The following is a 17716-nucleotide window of genomic DNA, read 5'->3' as shown; positions in this document are numbered from 1 at the left end:
TAACGTGTGCTCCCGTCTGTTAAACAGTGTAGACACTTGAAATGAATGTATCTTTTTACTACTAAATCGTAGTTGGCCAGTTTCTCTGTGATATATGCCAAAAAAAGCCCTCTTATTATTTTCAAACATTCCAAAATGTATTATATATGCAACAAATTTTGTCACGTGATAACAAAGTCATTGGATATTTTGTCAAATTATCTTTACATACCATTTCTGTTTAATTATAGGTCTCCTAATAAGTCATATATGTATAGTTCGTCAGGGTCTTCCAGTTTGTCCAGTTTGTCCAGTTCGTCCAGTACTGGCTCCTCAGTATTTATATGTAATTCCTGCAGAGACGCATATACCCCGAGGTGATGTGCGTGGGAGAGACTGTTTTTGCATGCTCTCGACTCGAGACCTGCAGTACCACAATTCTTGATGATTTCAGTTGTGAGTTTCCCATCCATGTCCCACAGTGCATTCTTTTGAATGTATGTGAATCTGATTGCAGTCTGTGTCGTCGTAAGAAGAACGAGTGTTGGAAACATGCTACATCTAAAAGCATTAACAATGGGTGCCAATGACTCTATAGATGCGTCTATGCTGTGAAATTCGACCTGTGGAATTTCATTTGCCATCTTCTCTATTAAGGATACTGTAGGATCGGGGCCAAAACGCTCATCGAATTCGGTGTTCATCCAGGGAGTAACAAATGCCAACACTACAGGCCGTGCAGCGACCTGTTGATCCACCTTGTGTCCAATATTGCTTATGACTGACTGTAGCTCCACGCTCCAGTATTCAGGTAGTCGTCGTGCAATTTCCTCTGGATTATCCTCACCTCTGATCACCGATGAATCTTCCCAATCAGGTATCACACATGTCATCCCTGTCAACCAAAGAGCCAACTTATCCAGTTCCCGTTCCCCATAATACACAGACACCAAATCATATCTTTGCGATAATCCCGCCGCCTTCGAATCACCTTTACCCCGCTGTATCTGCGGTGGCTCCTTGGGCTCCAACAACAATAATTCTGGGAAGCTCTTTACCCCAAACTCCATACACAGCCGCGAAAACTGCCTCCCATTCACTTTAACAAATGTCAAGTTCCCATTTGCAAAACTCTTACTAAGAACCTCGTATCTGGGATTCAGCTTCCTGCACCATTCACAACCGGGTGCATAAAGATACAGTACCACATACGCAGCACTTAAACCTAGATGCAGGTACAAATCCTGAATATTTAATGGCTCAAAAACATTACTGCAAAGTACAAATCTCAAGATCCCCAGCAACAAAATATAACCCGCGCTAAATTTCTTCATACTATACATCCACCGGCCTCTTAGTCCTAAATCCTCGAGCAGAAACCCATCTACGCTTCTCTTCTCTTTAAGTTCCGCCTATTCTTCCATCATGCAAGCCGTTGTATAACCCTGCCTCTAGAAATTTTCGAGCCGTCTCAGCTTCAGAACATGATAAAGCTTAAATGTCGGCCCACCCAACCATCTCTTCTCTCCCCCCAGGAAACTAAAACTACCCTCCCACACAAAGCATTAACCCTCGATCAAATCCTGTAAATGAGTTTCTTTTACCATAACCCTGTCATTGATTTCTTTCATAATATCCTTAGAAAACCCTCTTCCCTCGTAATGTGGTTGTTCACAGGACTGATTATCACCAGCACCGTTGCTACTATTTTGTCTCCGGCACCGCCTGGCCTAGACCGCAAGAAGAAATGAAGAATTCCTCCGATTAGCTTTCAACCCAAACACATAGCCAAGGCACAGCAGAGTGGTAAGGAGTCCTCTTCGTCCCGGCATTCGCTACGTTAGTTACCTACCCTTGTCTATCTATTATTAGCTATTATTATACTTGAATTTTTTCATATGCACCCTTCTCCAATCCGGCCTATCCTTCCTTGTTGGAGCCCTCTCCGTCGTCCACCCATACGATCCCTCGAGCGATTCGTTAGAGGAGAGGAGAACCGAGACATAGAGAAAGAAGATCCCATCCTCGATGACACACGATCACGTATAACGGGGGCGCTGCCAACCTTTCGTTCAATTTACTAGAATTCTCCTCAATAGGTATTTTTGCTCAATAACGGATCATATATAAAAACAGGAGCAAAATAAGTTTCTGCGCAGGCGCTCCTTTTATACTTGCTAGGTTGCGGTTTTATAACCTCTGTGGTAGAGAATTATAATAAATTAGCTCAACATCATATTATTATAGTAAGATAGGTACCAAAATGGTCAAAGCAGGTACGTATTCTTCAGGTGTTTGCCTGTGCGGGGATCTCAAAGGGATTAGGTCTGTCTATGACCTATTGTTTTTTCATGCAGTAGCCAGTTTTACTAACGTTTAAAGGAATCGTGCAGTTGCAGTATTGAAAGGTGATGCAGGGATTTCTGGTATTGTTCATTTGGAACAGGGTTCTGAACAGGAACCAGCCAAGATTAGCTGGGAAGTGAGTGGGTTCGAACCAGATTCTGATCATGGGTTTCACATTCATGAGTTTGGTGACAACACTAACGGTTGCACTTCTGCCGGGCCGCATTTCAATCCTTATAAGAAGACACATGGTGCACCGGAGGATGATGCCAGACATGTAGGTGATTTAGGGAATATTCGGGCCGATTCCAACGGAGTAGCCAAGGGTTCGAAGATGGACCATTTGGTGATGTTATTTGGGCCTACGTCTGTTGTAGGTAGGTCTGTGGTTGTGCACGCAGGTAAGGATGACTTGGGTAAGGGGGGTAATGAGGAGTCTTTGAAGACGGGGAATGCTGGCGCTAGGTCGGCATGTGGTGTGATTGGTGTTGCTAATTGAGCATGCAAAGGAGTGTGTACGAGAGCTAAAACTGATGTGGGTGATTTGCCTGTTGGTTTATGACTGTTATGTTTAAAATTTACAATTAGTACGTATATATATATATATGCATATGACATACGATATCTTCTTTGTACAGTGCAGTTCTTATTTACGTATTGCTTTGATTATATATGTGGGTTATTAGTTATAGCTAGAAGTCAGCTTTGACCTGTGCTGCTCGGATGCTCTCTTCTGCTAAAAAGTCTTGGAGCACGCCTGCAGAGGCGGCGACTAGACCTAAGAAAGGTTGAGAAGGATCTAACACTTTAGACATATATTCTGGGTGGTATTGGGTAGCAACATAATATGGGTGGTTTTTCAGCTCAAATATCTCGCATCTCTGCCCGGTGTCATCTCTACCGACAAACATCAGACCCTTCTTTTCCAGTTCTGGAATGAGCTTGGGGTTAATTTCATAACGGTGACGATGCCTTTCCTCCACAGTGGCTGCATTACCATATAGTTTTCTGATCTTTGACCATTCTGTATCGTGTTGGAAAGTAGTTGGCCTTAAGCCAAGTCTCATGGTACCTCCCATGTTTTCTTTATCAATCTCAGGCATGTAAACCACAACTTGTTTGTCTTCTGGGGTTTCTGGGTAGAACTCAGACGATGTGGCGCCTTCGATGTTCAATACGTTTCTTACAAATTCAATGGTAGCGATTTGAAGGCCCAGACAAACTCCCAGATATGGGACGTTATTCTCACGAGCCCATTTTGCAGCTGATATCATACCTTCTGTTCCTCTAGTACCGAATCCCCCAGGAACTAAGATGCCGTCCGCCGAAGACACATCCTTCCACGCCTTATGGAAGTGCTGTTTATCAGCTTCATTGGCTTGCGGTTCTAGGTACGACGCGTCGACCCAGACAATTTCTAACTTCTTCTGACATCTCATAGAAGAGTGTTCCAAAGCCTTGATGACTGATAAATAGGAGTCCTTCAGGTTTATGTACTTACCCACAAGGGCTATCTTGACTGTTTCAAAAGATTCATCAATTGAAGTGGTCAAACGCCTCCAACGCGCTAACAATTTGTCACCACGCTGTTTGTCTTCCACATTCAAAGAGATGTCAGATAACTTTAATCTCTCAGCCAAATAGTCAATCATCCTCTGTTCTAGTAATAGCAATGGCACATGGTAAGTCGAAGCGACGTCATGGACGTTCACAACTTGTTCAGGTCCAACATGACAGAACATTGCAATCTTTTCAATAGTTGGCTTGTCCAAAGTCTCCGAACAACGACAAGCAATCATATCTGGCGTCAACCCAAGAGAACGTAAATCCTTGATTGCTGCTTGAGTAGGCTTGGTCTTCTGTTCACCATGAATAACAGGAACCAAGGACACATGAATCAATGCAAAGTTCTCTCTTCCAACCCGGAACTGAAACTGTCTGAGCGCCTCCACAAATGGTGCGGATTCAATGTCACCAACCGTACCACCAAGCTCAATAATACAAACATCCGGCTCCATAGCAGAGTCATCTACAGGAATCCTCGAAACGCGCTCAATCCAATCCTGAATCGCGTTCGTCAAATGGGGCACAACTTGAACCGTCTTGCCCAAGTAATCGCCCCTTCTCTCCTTTGCAATAACATGCGAATACACCTTACCAGTCGTGATGTTGTGATCTTTGGTCAACGTGACTCCCAAATAACGCTCGTAGTTTCCTAGATCAAGATCAGTCTCTCCACCGTCGTTCAACACAAAGCATTCCCCATGTTCCAATGGTGACATAGTACCCGCGTCTAAATTCATATACGGGTCGATCTTAATAGAAGTCACCTTAAGACCTAAGGTCTTAAGAAGCATACCAGTGGACGATGCCAAAACCCCTTTACCAATACCAGAAATCACACCTCCGGATACAACAACGTATTTCATTGGGACTAGTGATTATCCGATTTAATGTTGCGACACAACCACCTAAAACAACGACGAGAAAAGTGGCTAGGACAGATAGAAAGATTGGTCCTAGAATAAATAAAAACTTATACAAATACAACGACAAGAGAGAAGGGGGTGAGTGAAGCTATATAAAAACTAATGAAGCTACCTAATAAGATAGAAATAACCGACAGGTCAAAAGAAAGATTTTTTCTTCATATTTATATACTCGATGAGATGATGAAGATTTAAACATAAGAGGAGGAAATTTTTCAAGTTCACGTTTTAGAAAAAAGAAACGCTGGTTCGCGAGACAGAAACCTGATGGTGGCCGTAGAATGGCAAGATGAAGAGATAAATAGGGGTTGGGGACACATCGATTGCGTATGTAGATGCTGTAGTTCAGTATGAGGGGGGTGCAGCGATTAAGAACTATGTACCTTTCTCAAGTTGTTAAATCTTGTAACCACTGATCGATTTTATCACTTGTACCTTGGTATCCGCCTTGTATGATCAATGTGAGTAGTAATTCATGTAGTTGGGTGGTTTTGGGGTCTTCTCTAGAAGTTTGTAGGTTTTGATCTTGGATGTACTGACGAGCCTTCAGCTGGTTATAGTTTAACTTGGTTTCTTTAACAAGTTGAGTGTATTTAGTGCGTGCTTCGGTGAATTTTTGTATGAGATTCCATTGGGTTTCCAGTTGTTCGAGCACGCCCTTATCTTTCGTATGGTTGAGAGTTCGTAGCTGTCGTAGACGCTCATATAAGATATTTCCAGGTGAGAGACTGGTAGTTGCACCATTCATTATTATTGCAAACTGTTGTTGTATGTATGCCTCAAAGTCCACGGGGTCCAGGACACCACTGTCATTTTGCAAGAGGTAGAGCTTGCCTAATTCCTCTAGTAACTCCCTAGTAAGGGCCTCATATTCTTCTTGTAGATGTATAGTGTCCATTTGTTTTACGCTTTATTGGTTGTGTTTCTATGGTCCTGCTCGGGAAGGAGGGTTCAAGAAATCCCTTACCGATATAAGTTTCGTTAGATTATGAGCAGCTGCAACGGTGCAAAGTGTGATTTAATTACGCTACCAATGCCATTCCCTCCAATCTATGACTTTCCGCCGCTATATACTCGGCAGCCTAATTCGCTTATACGTAAACAGCAGTTAGAGACGTGGGTGAATATATTGATTCAGCATGCTAGAGAGAATAAAGGTTGGTTGATCTCACATGATGGAAAACTTTTGGAGCCGAAGCAGGACCATAGTTTGTTTGTAAATGAAAACATTCAGAGACAGGTTCCAGATCCCTTCATCGATGAAATCTGGGTGTATGCCCTTCAAAAGGGAACTGTCCTAAAACACACTAATGATAGCTTTTACATCTTGTGGAAGTCCTTAGATTCCTGGAGTTCTCTTTTATTACAGTGGTTCGAAACCACTGGAAAACTAAATCAAGTGGTAACGATATATGAAATAGTTTCAGGCGATGATTCTTCTGCTTGGGAGTTTTATAGCATGAACGAACAAATTTGTGAGCTCGCATTAAGTAAGTTGGTAGATAGAGGTAGAGCTACGATGATTACCAACGATGGTAAAGTGGTTGCCGTTAAGGTAGTATAGACAGGAATTTTTTTAGGACACAACTATGTACTTACACTAGAATACATGCTTAATCCTTAAGTTTTTGCTGGAGCTACATCATCATATATATGGCTCCAATGTTCGTAACCAAATGGAAAAGCCGGTTGAAATGAGCTGGTTATGGATCAGTTCCCAGAATACAGCCTTTTATTAATCGCAATCCAGTTCAAGTTATCTAATACGTTTTTCACATACTTGGATCTACCGGCAACACCATAGTCTTTCAAGTAGGCCTGATCCCAAAGATTGACGGCTATTAACGGCATCGTCCAATCTTCAACATCTCCTTTGCTCGCCAACGCTTCAATTTCCTTGAACTGATCGAGATCTTCGGTTGAAACAGGAGCATTGAAGTCGATCGATTGGTTTCTAGGAAAGTAGTATGGCGTACCATTGTTCTGAACAGTGAGAATATGCACTTCTTTGTTAGCGTTTTCTACCAGAAACAACCAGCCTTGGCCCAAAACCTCTTGTTCGGAACGCCTAACCATTTCTTCCTTCACCTCTTCCCAACTGTGGTCAAACTGAGCCCTAATACGCTGCTCAAACAATCTAGATGGTTTAGTCTCAACACCATCTGTTGGTAATATATTCTCGATGAACAAATGGTTATTATGTGCTGCAGATGCTAGGTTGAATATATGTGTTTGAAACGGTTTTTTTGCAGTGTTCAACACAATATGGAAAGGAAGATATGACTCTAAAGCTGTACCAGCGGTTGCTAACGTTAGTTTGTCACACAAGTATTTCTGTTGATCTAACCAACATTGTTTAAAACCTCCCGCGCTAAAGATATTAGGAATTCCTTCAGTTTCCAGCTTGGAGATTCCCGGCAGCCTTGGTACCGTATGGATGGCTCTTCGAGCAGCAAATTTGATCATATAACCTAACTTCAGAGTACTAATTCTAAAGAACTTGGCCATCACTATTCAGTTTTATCAACCATCTTCATTTATCGAAAAAATTTATAATCACTTTTTACGCAAATCTGTCAACAGACAGAAATATCCAGCTCGACACAGATGTAATAGTCAGTAAGTTAAGTGAATAACGCTAAGAAGTTATCGCATTTATCTGGCTTGTGATTTGTTTTATGCGGAGATAGTTTTATGAATTAAGACTAAGCAATCTTATTTGTGAGAATGTATCCAACGAATTTTTAGGAGTATTTTGCAATTTCAAATTGGATATATACGAGGTAAAAAGAAAATAGCCATCAACTTATTTGATCCTATAACATTCCGATCGACAGTGAATACCTGTTGCTGTTGCGGAATAGTCTGACACATATTGCTGCGTGTATCCAAATATCATTTAGCTTGGCTGCTATAGAAAGATGTAAGCAGGATTACGAAGAAACGCCGGGGTAAAACATGGTGTCATTCTATTACGAATATTGGGCTTGCAATAATTCGGGTGCATCATCATATTGCGACCACGATAGTTAACCAACCTACTATAACATTGGAGAGACAAATTGGCATGAGAACTTTAATTTTTGGGTTGGAATAGGCTAATAGGTATGTGATAATGGATGTTTTGGTAGCAAAATTGGACACATGAGGAAACGTAAATCTGGTTTGATAATTCATTTATGAGACAAATGTTTCGGTTTAGTCGTTCATTTATAATAGATGTTATGATAATTATGGTAGTCATATCCTGATTATAATAAGACCATTTTCTGGATTAATTCGCGTATAGAAGCCATCTTGCCAGAACAACGTCGAATACAACACCAGTCGAATACAACACCAGTTTACAGCAGAACCATCGAATGGTGAATTTGCTGGAAATTATTCTCCACACGATAGTGGAGTAATTATTAATGAGATCGTCCAAAAGTGGCGTGTATGGAGAAGAAAGTATAGACTACATCATAAGAACGCTGCTTCAGCTGACGCTGAATTTGTACACTTTGCCGAAGTAAGTTCATCACACCTAAGTTTCAAGTCCCCTGTCGCCCAAAGGATGGCAATATCGTTGGTGATCTAGAAGGAAGCTGGCCAGGCATGAGAAGAGAGCTGCTGATGGACACAAGAGTGTATGTCCTTCATATGGATTCAGAAATATCTTTTCAAGAAGTCTATCATCAGATGTAATAGGCTCACGGAATCTGCCACTGGACCAGAGGGCAGTCTTGCTCGCTAATACAGTTTCTTAGACTTTGATTATTCTTCCCAATATTCCAAGAATCGTAATTCAACTCTGGGAACTGCAGGCATCTAGCTTTTAGATGGAGAAAAGAATTCGTCGTTTTGTTATGCCACCCTAAAATTTTTCATTCTACTTTCTGTATTCTAATTGTTACATATTCGTTTATACCATTATACAAATGGTCATCTCTTAAGATTAGAGATTTAACTATTCTAGATGTCGCTGAATTCATATGACAAAGTCAACAAACGTCTGCATCAGAAAACAAGGGCAAAAATAAACGCAAAAGACTGCGATTAAAATGAAATGTATCTAGCCACTAAACTTGGCATTAAAATATAGAATTAGGCATCTATTTGGAGGAGTAATAGGTGAATATTCCCACAGCTCCATTTTATAAATCAGTTCAGTTCAGATAATTCGTACATAGCGATTTATTTACTTTTGGCATTGGAGTTGTTTAAATCCGTTTTACTGATATTTTATTTTATTTCACTCCTAATCCTAGCTCTACAAAAGATTTATTGTATTTGAAGTACCGAACTAAGGCATCCTGGGAGTAATATATTGCAAATTTGCTGTCTAAAAACATACATTCAACATATATTATGAATAATTACAACCAAGTCACGCCCCTGAAGTTGGGTAGTGGGTCTAAGGCGCAAGCGAACAACGATGCATCTATGTCTTCTGGTATAAAAAGCCAGTTTCAGGATAGTGGTTCGTCTTCTGTAAGCGGTAAAAATTCAATAGATACTGTTCAGTTTGATGCGTTGAAGTCTTGCGGCAGTGGATACATTGGATTTCAAAGTGGTCGTCATAACAGTAGTTTTGTACTGCAGCAGCAACATAATGGAGGCACTCTCAGCAGCCACACTATACCTCAATCAACCATTGCTGGGAATGCTGTAAAAGTTCCTGACAATTTATGTATACCTGATTATTCTCTCTTCTTTTCTCCAAAAGATGCGTATGCTAATAAACCCCCTGGGTTGATTAACTGGATTGATAGACAATACGCCAGGGCTACACAGGAGAAGTTTAATGAGGTAAAGATGAAGATGTTTATTAGTCAAGCAAATAAACTAATTTCCAAGGCGTATGCCACTAACAAAGAATGGAAGAATGACTGGTTCCAGCAGCCTCACGTGCCTGTATTTAGTAGAGGTGGTCTGACACCTCCAATGCAATTACAATGCGAAATGAACGAAACTGCATACAATAATAAGCGAAAGCTTGTCATTACAGAAACTGTACTAGATTCACCATCTCCTGCTCAATCCGTTGCAGTGGGTAAAAACTTGAATAGTAGTAACAAAGCTGGCTTTACTCAGCAGCCACATTTACCTCGATCTGGACTGCACGACAAGAAATCCCTAACAGAACAAGATAGAAAGAGACGAAGACTAGAGCGGTTTGCTGCTAGTGGATCGGCATCGAAGAAAAACACAGTTGCTGATGATGACGATTTCTCTAACTTAAATGCCACAAGTAATCATTTCTACAAGTTTGACAAGAATAATCCTGTGGTAGGGCGTTGTAACACGTTGGAAAAAAGGTACCTACGATTAACAAGTGAACCTGATCCCAACAATGTTCGTCCGCTACATATTTTGGAAAGAGCTTTTCAATTTATAATGGAGAAGCGTCAGAAGCAAGCATCATATGCTTACCTTTGTGACCAGTTTAAATCCATCAGACAGGATTTGAAGGTCCAGCTTATAGAGAATGATTTTACTTTAAAGGTATACCAGACGCATGCGAAACTTGCATTAGAAAATGGGGATTTGGGTGAATATAACCAATGTCAGGGTAGTATCAGTGAACTATTTGAACAGAAACACATAGAAAATAAGCATTTTGCTGAATTTATGAGTTATCGTATTTTATATCACTTGTTGACTGAGGATCATGCTTCAATTAATGAGATCCGGTTAAAATTATTGGTTGAGTATAATGATTTGTGTAATGACCCAATGATTGAGTTATCTCTAAATATGGCACAAGCTCAATCTCAGGGAGATTATCATTCTTTTATGAAGCTATATGGTAAGACAGAGGGTCCAATGAAAAGTTTAATAAATGAATTTATCAAGCGGGAAAGGCTAAAAGCCTTGAAAACGATGTGTTGTGCCTACAATCAATTACGGTTGTCTTTTTTAGTTTCAGAATTAAGTCTCAAGGATGAAGATGAAACCTTCCAGTTTTTGACTGATTTCGATTTATTCGATTTTGTGGTCTTACCTGAGGGTGATGCGGACACTATGTATTTGAATTTTAAAGAATGTCGATCTACTATTTTAAGTCGCTATAATAAGCCAGTAAAGGTTGATATTAAGGGACAGAAGTGACGGGACACGGTTAAAGTGTATATATATATATATATATATATATATATATTTCTGTGTGTGCAAGTGTGTGCGTTCGGGCATAAGAATATGTATTACTTATTATGCATAGGCTGCACTAAATGAGAGCGTACTTGTACTCAACTCGGTTTTAATCCCAGGAAGGACCCATGCCCATTAAGGAGAATTGGTGCTTCATTTTTTCATCCGCATGATCCATGTACCATTGAACACGACCTTTTACCAAGTCCTCATCCAAGAGGTCTTCGCCACGAGCAGGCCCTAAACAGTGGGCCGAATTCCTACTGCCATCGAGTTCAAATATTTTGCCACCATGCGCTATGAACGTGATAAAATGTAGGTCAACAGTAGCCTCTGGCAACGGAGCCTCAGTCTGGCCCTGTTTGGAATTCTTATGGTACAACTCACTAATCGATAGCATAAAATCGGCCGTTGGTTCATCGTTATATTTACCATCTTCCCTCTTATTCAATGACAAAAATTCCTTTAGTACCGACCCTTCCGTCAAGCAATCTGGATTGTTTGCTAGCGAATGTAGCAATGCATATAAACCACAAGCATTGCTTATAATTTGTTTAAACCATATCACAGGACCATCTGGAGAGTCAATAGGTTCATCGTCATTTTCACCCTCTTTCTTCTTAGTCGCATCAAAAAATTCGTTAACTGGAAATAATAATATGATAGACTTCATAGGTCTTGGCAGAAACGCCATTAAATCTGGCTCAGTCAACGAATAAATGTCATCAAATGCCATCTGACGTTTTAAACCCAACTCATGTGCAAAGTTGGTAAAGATTTCTGGACTTGATTCCAACGGAATCACCGCCTTAATTTTCTCGTACATCTTAGTGTTTACCACTTGCAATATATTATTGTTTAGTGGTTAGTTATGTCTTGGAACTTAAACATTTTAAAACTTTGTGCGGCATGTTATATTTTGTATATCAAATGATAATAGCGTACAATGTTGGTGAATGACGTTTCCGGTTTTTCCACCTATATGAACATCTGTGATTTGTGTCACGTGAATCTTATCTCTATTTAGTGTTATACGACTAGGAGTACATAGTATGAGCCTATACGATACCAAGGGGTACTGGTTGAGCTCTGATGTTTAGTAGACATTACGTCTTCGACAATTTTATATGGATATTTTCATCTATATTTTTAGGCCTTTTGTAGAGAAGATCTCTCTAAAAAGCTGAAAGACGTATGTATGCCCATTCTTGCGCTAAGATCTCATCCCTAAGTATGAATAACTAGCTAATAAAAATTTTAGGAGAATAACGTGCGATTGCATCATCGAGCTTCTTCGGAAGACGTCATGTCATGTCAAGGAGGCGGGGGCGCAGGATAAAATTATTGCCTTGGTTGCATGGTGAGCGTTGGGTATAGTGAAATCACGGGGTTTGAGCTCAAGCAAGCTTTTACGCATGTATGTATGCGTACTTATATGAAAAAGTACACTACACAATAATGAGATGTAGAAACTACATGATGGATATACGTATGTATGTATTTACCTGTTAATATTACATGCACCATTATTCTAACTAGTCTAGGTCCTAAGCAGACCAACTAAAAACTTCATCAGATTTTAAGTTGGTTATGTATGTATGATGTGTGTGATGTGTCTTTTTTAGTTTTTACATGTTTTGACAGTCAAACTAAAAATATCATCCAAACTTTGAATGCTCGTAACATGTGTATGATTTGTGTATGTCTACAAAATAATAACAAAAGGTAAAGTATATTGGGGAAAAACAAAACAACCAAACTGACAAACCTTCTATTTTTTTTTACGTCATCACTAAAAATGTGATGATTTTTTTATTCTGCCTTGATCCTAACAAATATATTCAACCTGCCCTGTCCAACAGAGGTTTGGTTCTGTTCCGCAGAGTCAGTCGCTTTGTTTGATGCAATGCCAGTTGCATTCGCAACCGTTGGAGTTCTGTTACTAGACGCCGCTAGGACTCTGAGGTCAGCCATCAGTTCCTTGTAATTTTTAGGGCTTAGAATAGTTTCCTTGCATGATGAGGAAGTAGATAACGGTGATGATGATGATTTTTTGCTATGCTTGTTATGCTTGTCATCAGTAGTAAGTCGCCTGCATAACTGGAGTTTACCAACATCCACTTCCAGGTCCTTTCTTAGTCTTGGCAATATCATGTGTAACAAGGATTCGTAGCTGCATATCAGATCCCATGTACATCTCACTGCATAGATGTCATCCTTGTAGTGGACCTTCATTTTTATCGGGACAAACTTACTGCTATCAGAAGCAGTGGGCAATGGCTGTGGTAACGACAAATGGTTGTTTTTCGGCTGTGGGAGCCGATCATCCAGTGATTGTAAGGGGGCCACTGGAGCGGACGGCACAACCGTGGGAGAGGAGTTTACCGAAGAGCCTACTGAGGATGGCGGCTTGACAAGCGTGGAGACAAGCATCGAGGGAAGAGCAGATGATTGGAAACTCGAGCTTGCGAAAAATTGCGGGGTAGACGGTGCAGAATTTACCATTTCAATTGTCTTGGTGCTTTTAGGAGAAACGCCGCTGCGAATAATGGCAGACATTGACCGAGACGTTGCAATAGTAGGGTACGGGTTGGATTGGGGAAACCACGTTGTCTCTGCCATGTTTGGAGGCTGCGGAATTATCCCTGGAGACTCCTTCTCAGGAATAACCTCCCATGCTTGTTCTGGGTGTTCAAGCGTTATCCCCGCCGTCTCCGAGTTCGCCGTCCCTGCCGCTGCAGGAGCGCGCGCGTCAGATGAGCCGACATCACGAACCCTATACAAGTACCCTTGGGGGGTTCTAACAAGGTCCCCAGATCGCGGAGCCAGCCACTGATCCACAATGACGGTAACCTTGACTAATTCCGGAATATGCTCCGACTGAAACAAACTTTTCAGGTACTTGTTAAAACCCTCTACCCTGGTAGCAGCGACACCTTCCTTGGTCACATTCTTAGACGGTGCTGGGAGCCTTGGAAGAATAGAAATATCTGCATTCGAATTCACCCGCCGTAACCGATCAATTAACTCCAGATGGAGCCAATAAAAATCCTGGTAGTAACGACACAGGGTCCTGTGATGCCCCGTACTCAACTCACACTCAATCTTGTACCATACACGGTTATCTTTAACGCTGCAATAGTCCACGTAACATGAAACCCCCGATTGCAGCTGAGAACCCTTATTAGTATTATTAGTATTATTAGTATTATTAGTATCATTATCATCATGAGCAGTGTCCTTATTACTGCCGTCACTGTTAAGCGTACTGTCGTCAAGCATAGTAGAACACCACGAACCTCCTTCGCCGTCAATACTCCCCACTATTTGCCGATTACCAGGATTAACCCGGTGTGGAGTTGGTGGCGGCAGGCCAATAGGCAACGGCGGTAGCTTAGCGCCAGGATACCCCCCAGAAGCAGCCGCATCACTCCGCAGACTGCCTGCATCGCCAGAAAGCTGCTCATTGATCCTGAGACACCTGCTGGGAACAAATCCCTCCCCGAGCCGGTTAACCAGCTTCACATAGAGCAAATTATTATGTCCTTTGTTAATAAGCTGCACAATGTCCCCCTGGTGTATGTTCAAATACCCCGACGACTGTCCGACAAACCCTCTCTGCACCTCAATCTCCTCCTCCTCATCACTGTTCGGCAAATAATCCTGCACAACATCGTAATAAACCTTTTTCCGACCAACTGCCGCCGCCGACGCCGCCGCCGACGCCGACGCTGCTGCCAACGGCTCCGTCGCTACATGCCCAGACTCCCTCCTCCTCGTAGTAGAGACCACCGGGAACGTTCCCAGAACCATAGGCTTAGATATACTAATCCTCTTCCGATTCTTATGGCCCATACCAAACGTATGAAACGGATTAAACATCCCAATTGTAGACGTCTCGAACATGCGACTATTTTAACTTTTATTGTTTATTTTTTCATAAACCGAAAATCAAATCCAAACAAAAATTTCCCCCCTTTTTTCCGCTCTGCTTTTTAACTACTTTCTCACCAAACAAACCAAACAAACCAAACCAATAACAACAAACAACAAACCAACAAAAAACCCAGAAGAAGTCTCTCTCCTCTCCTTTTCTATTTGATCCTAAAAACCGTTCGATAATAAAATATATAACCTTTCTTGTTATCGGATAAAACAAAATAACCTCCTCTTTCAAAAGCTTTTTTATTCTTCTTAGCTCAAACTCCCGTGTACTGCTGTACTAAACCTCCTGTAAAACTCCCTTATAATATATATCCTGAGTTTAACAAAAAGGGGCAAGGGCAATCTGATTAGAAATCCCCTCCTACTTTTTGTTTCCTTGTTTTAAAAATTATATTCTATTTTCTGCTTTTTCTTATCCAATGAATATCCTAAAAACAATTTCTCTCGCTCTGTATAACCTGCCTATCTATCTATCTCTGTCTCTTCATTATCTGCTGTTTCACAACACTCTATTACATATATCCTTCTCTTTACCGTACCCCCGCCCCGGGCCCCCCGCCAAAAACAATATATAAATAATAATTATGTGTGGAAAGACACCAACGGTCACAGACGTGGTGAACCCAAACAAGAACGAACTGCAACTGATGGCAGAAACAGGGAATAGAACAACAATCCCGCCAACCATGAAAAACTGGAAAAGAGAAGCAAAGACACATGATTCCGACATGCTAATCTAAAACCCATGACTTGGCATTTTCGTATTTGTCCTCAAATCTGTCAATTCCGGCCAAGCCCTGCAGGCTGGAAAAAGCTACACGACAAGAAGTTTGTATACGGCGGCAGCCCGAAAACCAACGCCAACGGCGGGCAGTGGCGCTGCAGCACCGCCTTTTCCTGCTCTTGACGTAGTATTAAAAACGCAGCGCAAGGCTGGGCCGGGCAGGTGTGGGTGGTGTGGTGTATTGTATACCTATATATCTCTTGTTTTTCTCGAAGGAGCAGGCCATTCCTGGCGCAACCGCATGCGATTGGCTATCTCCTGTTGCATACAGGAGAGCATGCGCACGTTGTTGCATGTGCAATTCGCTATTGTTCTTGTTTTACCCGATTAAGGGATGAGCTGGATATTTCGTATAAGGTTGCGGCGTTGCCGCGGCAACGGGTGGGTTGAAAGGAGCAGGAGCAGGGGAAGCAAAGGCTGTTGGCGGCAAATGGGGCTGGTGTGCGAACTGCGTACAGCGAGAGGCAACAGTGGATGTATTTTGGGGTTTTTAGCGAGATTAGGTTTCACAAGGAGACAATGGCAGAGCGAAGACGTAAATGTGCTCTGCGCTCGTAAGGGCAAGCAAGACAATAGGGCGTGCCTTCGGCACGCCCTATTGTATTTTGTTATCTCTGTTTGCGGCAGACATGTTTTGTACTAGTCTATTTAGAAAGTGAGTTGTTGCACAATTTGTATACCTAGAGCGAACCAGCTTAAAAGTTGAGTTTTGGCCGCCCTCCGTTTCATGAACGGAGGGCGGCCAAAAGCATTTTTGTTTTTAGCCGGATTATGTTATGCCAGGTGGGGAGTTGTTCTACTTCCGGCCATTTTTGCTATTGAGCATATGGAAGAGAATATGCCATAGCTGGTAATCCGGAAGATAGTTTTAAAAATATGTGGTTTGTTATTCGAGACATAGCAAACTAGTAGAGGTAGAGGAGGTGGAAGAGGACGGGTTGAAATTTTTTTTATAGCGAGCGTTTTTTCACGCGAGGAGAAGCCCTATGGTGGTGTTGGGGTGTTGGAGTGCGGGTAACCCTTGGGCGGTCATTCCCCTACGGTGCGTACGCCTTTTCTATATTGGTCAATTCTTCTGCTGTAAGAGAGACATTGTAGCTGTCGAGATTGCTCTGAAGCCTCTGTATGTTCTGAGTCTTTGGAAGTGGGGCGTAGCCCTTTGCGAGGGACCATGCGATTAGGATCTGGGCAGGGGTGCAGTTTTTCTGGGTCGCAAGTGACGCAATGTAGGGATCGTTGACTCTGTCTCCGCAGCCTAAGGGAGAATAAGCTTGGATTGCCAAGCCAATAGATTTACAATAGTCGACGAGGTCGTTTCTTGGTAGCCATGGGGTGACTTCGATTTGGTTGACCACTGGGTTGTGTTTGAGGTTGGGCATTGCGTATAGTTCTTGGAGATGGTGCCGTTCGTAGTTGGAAACACCAATGGATTTTACGATGCCTGCGTCTACGGATTCCTGCATTGCCTCGTAGGTCGCTAGACGTTTGGCAGAGCCGCATGCGGGGGAGTGGATGAGTAGAAGGTCGATGTAGCCGAGTGGTGCGACTTTTTGCAAGCACTGCTGAATCGCCGTTTTTGCTTCTGTATATCCATTTTGAGAGTTCCACAATTTAGTGACATAGAAGACGTCTTGCCGTCTGTTGCTGGAGGGGTCTTCGGCTAACCAAGCCGCAATCCCCTCTCCGACTTCTGTTTCGTTGCCATAGAAGACAGCAGTGTCGAAGTGGCGGTAACCGCATTTTAGGGCTTGGTGGACCACTTGGGCAGTGGTGTTTTTAGGAATGCTGTAGCATCCTAGCCCAAGCGAGGGCATCAAACAACCGTTTGTGAGCGTGTACGTTTTTGGAACCATCTTTGCAGGTGGGTAGATAGCTGGTCGGAGCAGTCGAAATATTGCTCTACCAGTTATTTGTCAAGTAGCAGGTGGTGGTTGCTGTTAGAAAGTTGCTTTGATCTGCGCTCATTTTTTTCTTTTGCTTCTTTGTTTCACTTCGGGGGTGCAGCGTCTCGAGGAAACGGGAAGGGGGTAGGAGAAGGGGG

The 17716-nt window shown here is 42.1% G+C and overlaps 10 protein-coding genes across 10 annotated transcripts; 3 read left to right on the top strand and 7 right to left on the bottom strand.

Moving 5' to 3' along the window:
- Nucleotides 1-224: 224 nt before the first annotated feature.
- Ecym_7169 (protein disulfide isomerase family protein) lies at nucleotides 225-1313 on the bottom strand (the record flags this gene model as incomplete). The annotated part of the gene is made up of 1 exon (XM_003647786.1): nucleotides 225-1313. The coding sequence occupies one exon, from the start codon at nucleotides 1311-1313 to the stop codon at nucleotides 225-227; it is 1089 nt and encodes a 362-aa protein (XP_003647834.1).
- Nucleotides 1314-2242: 929 nt separating this feature from the next.
- SOD1 (superoxide dismutase SOD1) lies at nucleotides 2243-2824 on the top strand (the record flags this gene model as incomplete). Its single annotated transcript, XM_003647785.1, has 2 exons — nucleotides 2243-2259; nucleotides 2362-2824. 2 exons carry the CDS (start codon nucleotides 2243-2245, stop codon nucleotides 2822-2824), a joined length of 480 nt encoding a protein of 159 aa, XP_003647833.1.
- Nucleotides 2825-3017: 193 nt separating this feature from the next.
- On the bottom strand, nucleotides 3018-4754 carry Ecym_7167 (CTP synthase; the record flags this gene model as incomplete). The annotated part of the gene is made up of 1 exon (XM_003647784.1): nucleotides 3018-4754. The coding sequence occupies one exon, from the start codon at nucleotides 4752-4754 to the stop codon at nucleotides 3018-3020; it is 1737 nt and encodes a 578-aa protein (XP_003647832.1).
- A 448-nt stretch (nucleotides 4755-5202) lies between these two features.
- On the bottom strand, nucleotides 5203-5712 carry Ecym_7166 (uncharacterized protein; the record flags this gene model as incomplete). The annotated part of the gene is made up of 1 exon (XM_003647783.1): nucleotides 5203-5712. One exon carries the CDS (start codon nucleotides 5710-5712, stop codon nucleotides 5203-5205), a length of 510 nt encoding a protein of 169 aa, XP_003647831.1.
- Nucleotides 5713-5802: 90 nt separating this feature from the next.
- On the top strand, nucleotides 5803-6378 carry VPS25 (ESCRT-II subunit protein VPS25; the record flags this gene model as incomplete). The annotated part of the gene is made up of 1 exon (XM_003647782.1): nucleotides 5803-6378. One exon carries the CDS (start codon nucleotides 5803-5805, stop codon nucleotides 6376-6378), a length of 576 nt encoding a protein of 191 aa, XP_003647830.1.
- A 146-nt stretch (nucleotides 6379-6524) lies between these two features.
- On the bottom strand, nucleotides 6525-7322 carry RSM26 (mitochondrial 37S ribosomal protein mS42; the record flags this gene model as incomplete). Its single annotated transcript, XM_003647781.1, has 1 exon — nucleotides 6525-7322. One exon carries the CDS (start codon nucleotides 7320-7322, stop codon nucleotides 6525-6527), a length of 798 nt encoding a protein of 265 aa, XP_003647829.1.
- A 1842-nt stretch (nucleotides 7323-9164) lies between these two features.
- On the top strand, nucleotides 9165-10907 carry THP3 (Thp3p; the record flags this gene model as incomplete). The annotated part of the gene is made up of 1 exon (XM_003647780.1): nucleotides 9165-10907. One exon carries the CDS (start codon nucleotides 9165-9167, stop codon nucleotides 10905-10907), a length of 1743 nt encoding a protein of 580 aa, XP_003647828.1.
- A 148-nt stretch (nucleotides 10908-11055) lies between these two features.
- On the bottom strand, nucleotides 11056-11772 carry YUH1 (ubiquitin-specific protease YUH1; the record flags this gene model as incomplete). The annotated part of the gene is made up of 1 exon (XM_003647779.1): nucleotides 11056-11772. The coding sequence occupies one exon, from the start codon at nucleotides 11770-11772 to the stop codon at nucleotides 11056-11058; it is 717 nt and encodes a 238-aa protein (XP_003647827.1).
- A 986-nt stretch (nucleotides 11773-12758) lies between these two features.
- Ecym_7161 (uncharacterized protein) lies at nucleotides 12759-14852 on the bottom strand (the record flags this gene model as incomplete). The annotated part of the gene is made up of 1 exon (XM_003647778.1): nucleotides 12759-14852. The coding sequence occupies one exon, from the start codon at nucleotides 14850-14852 to the stop codon at nucleotides 12759-12761; it is 2094 nt and encodes a 697-aa protein (XP_003647826.1).
- A 1860-nt stretch (nucleotides 14853-16712) lies between these two features.
- Nucleotides 16713-17528, bottom strand: Ecym_7160 (aldo-keto reductase superfamily protein; the record flags this gene model as incomplete). Its single annotated transcript, XM_003647777.1, has 1 exon — nucleotides 16713-17528. One exon carries the CDS (start codon nucleotides 17526-17528, stop codon nucleotides 16713-16715), a length of 816 nt encoding a protein of 271 aa, XP_003647825.1.
- Between the last annotated feature and the right edge of the window lie 188 nt (nucleotides 17529-17716).

The sequence above is a fragment of the Eremothecium cymbalariae genome, chromosome 7 (genome assembly GCF_000235365.1).
Source record: "Eremothecium cymbalariae DBVPG#7215 chromosome 7, complete sequence".
NCBI classification, from domain to species: domain Eukaryota; kingdom Fungi; phylum Ascomycota; class Saccharomycetes; order Saccharomycetales; family Saccharomycetaceae; genus Eremothecium; species Eremothecium cymbalariae.
Note: the sequence above shows the minus strand (reverse complement) of the source record. Positions and strands in the feature narration are given on the sequence as shown.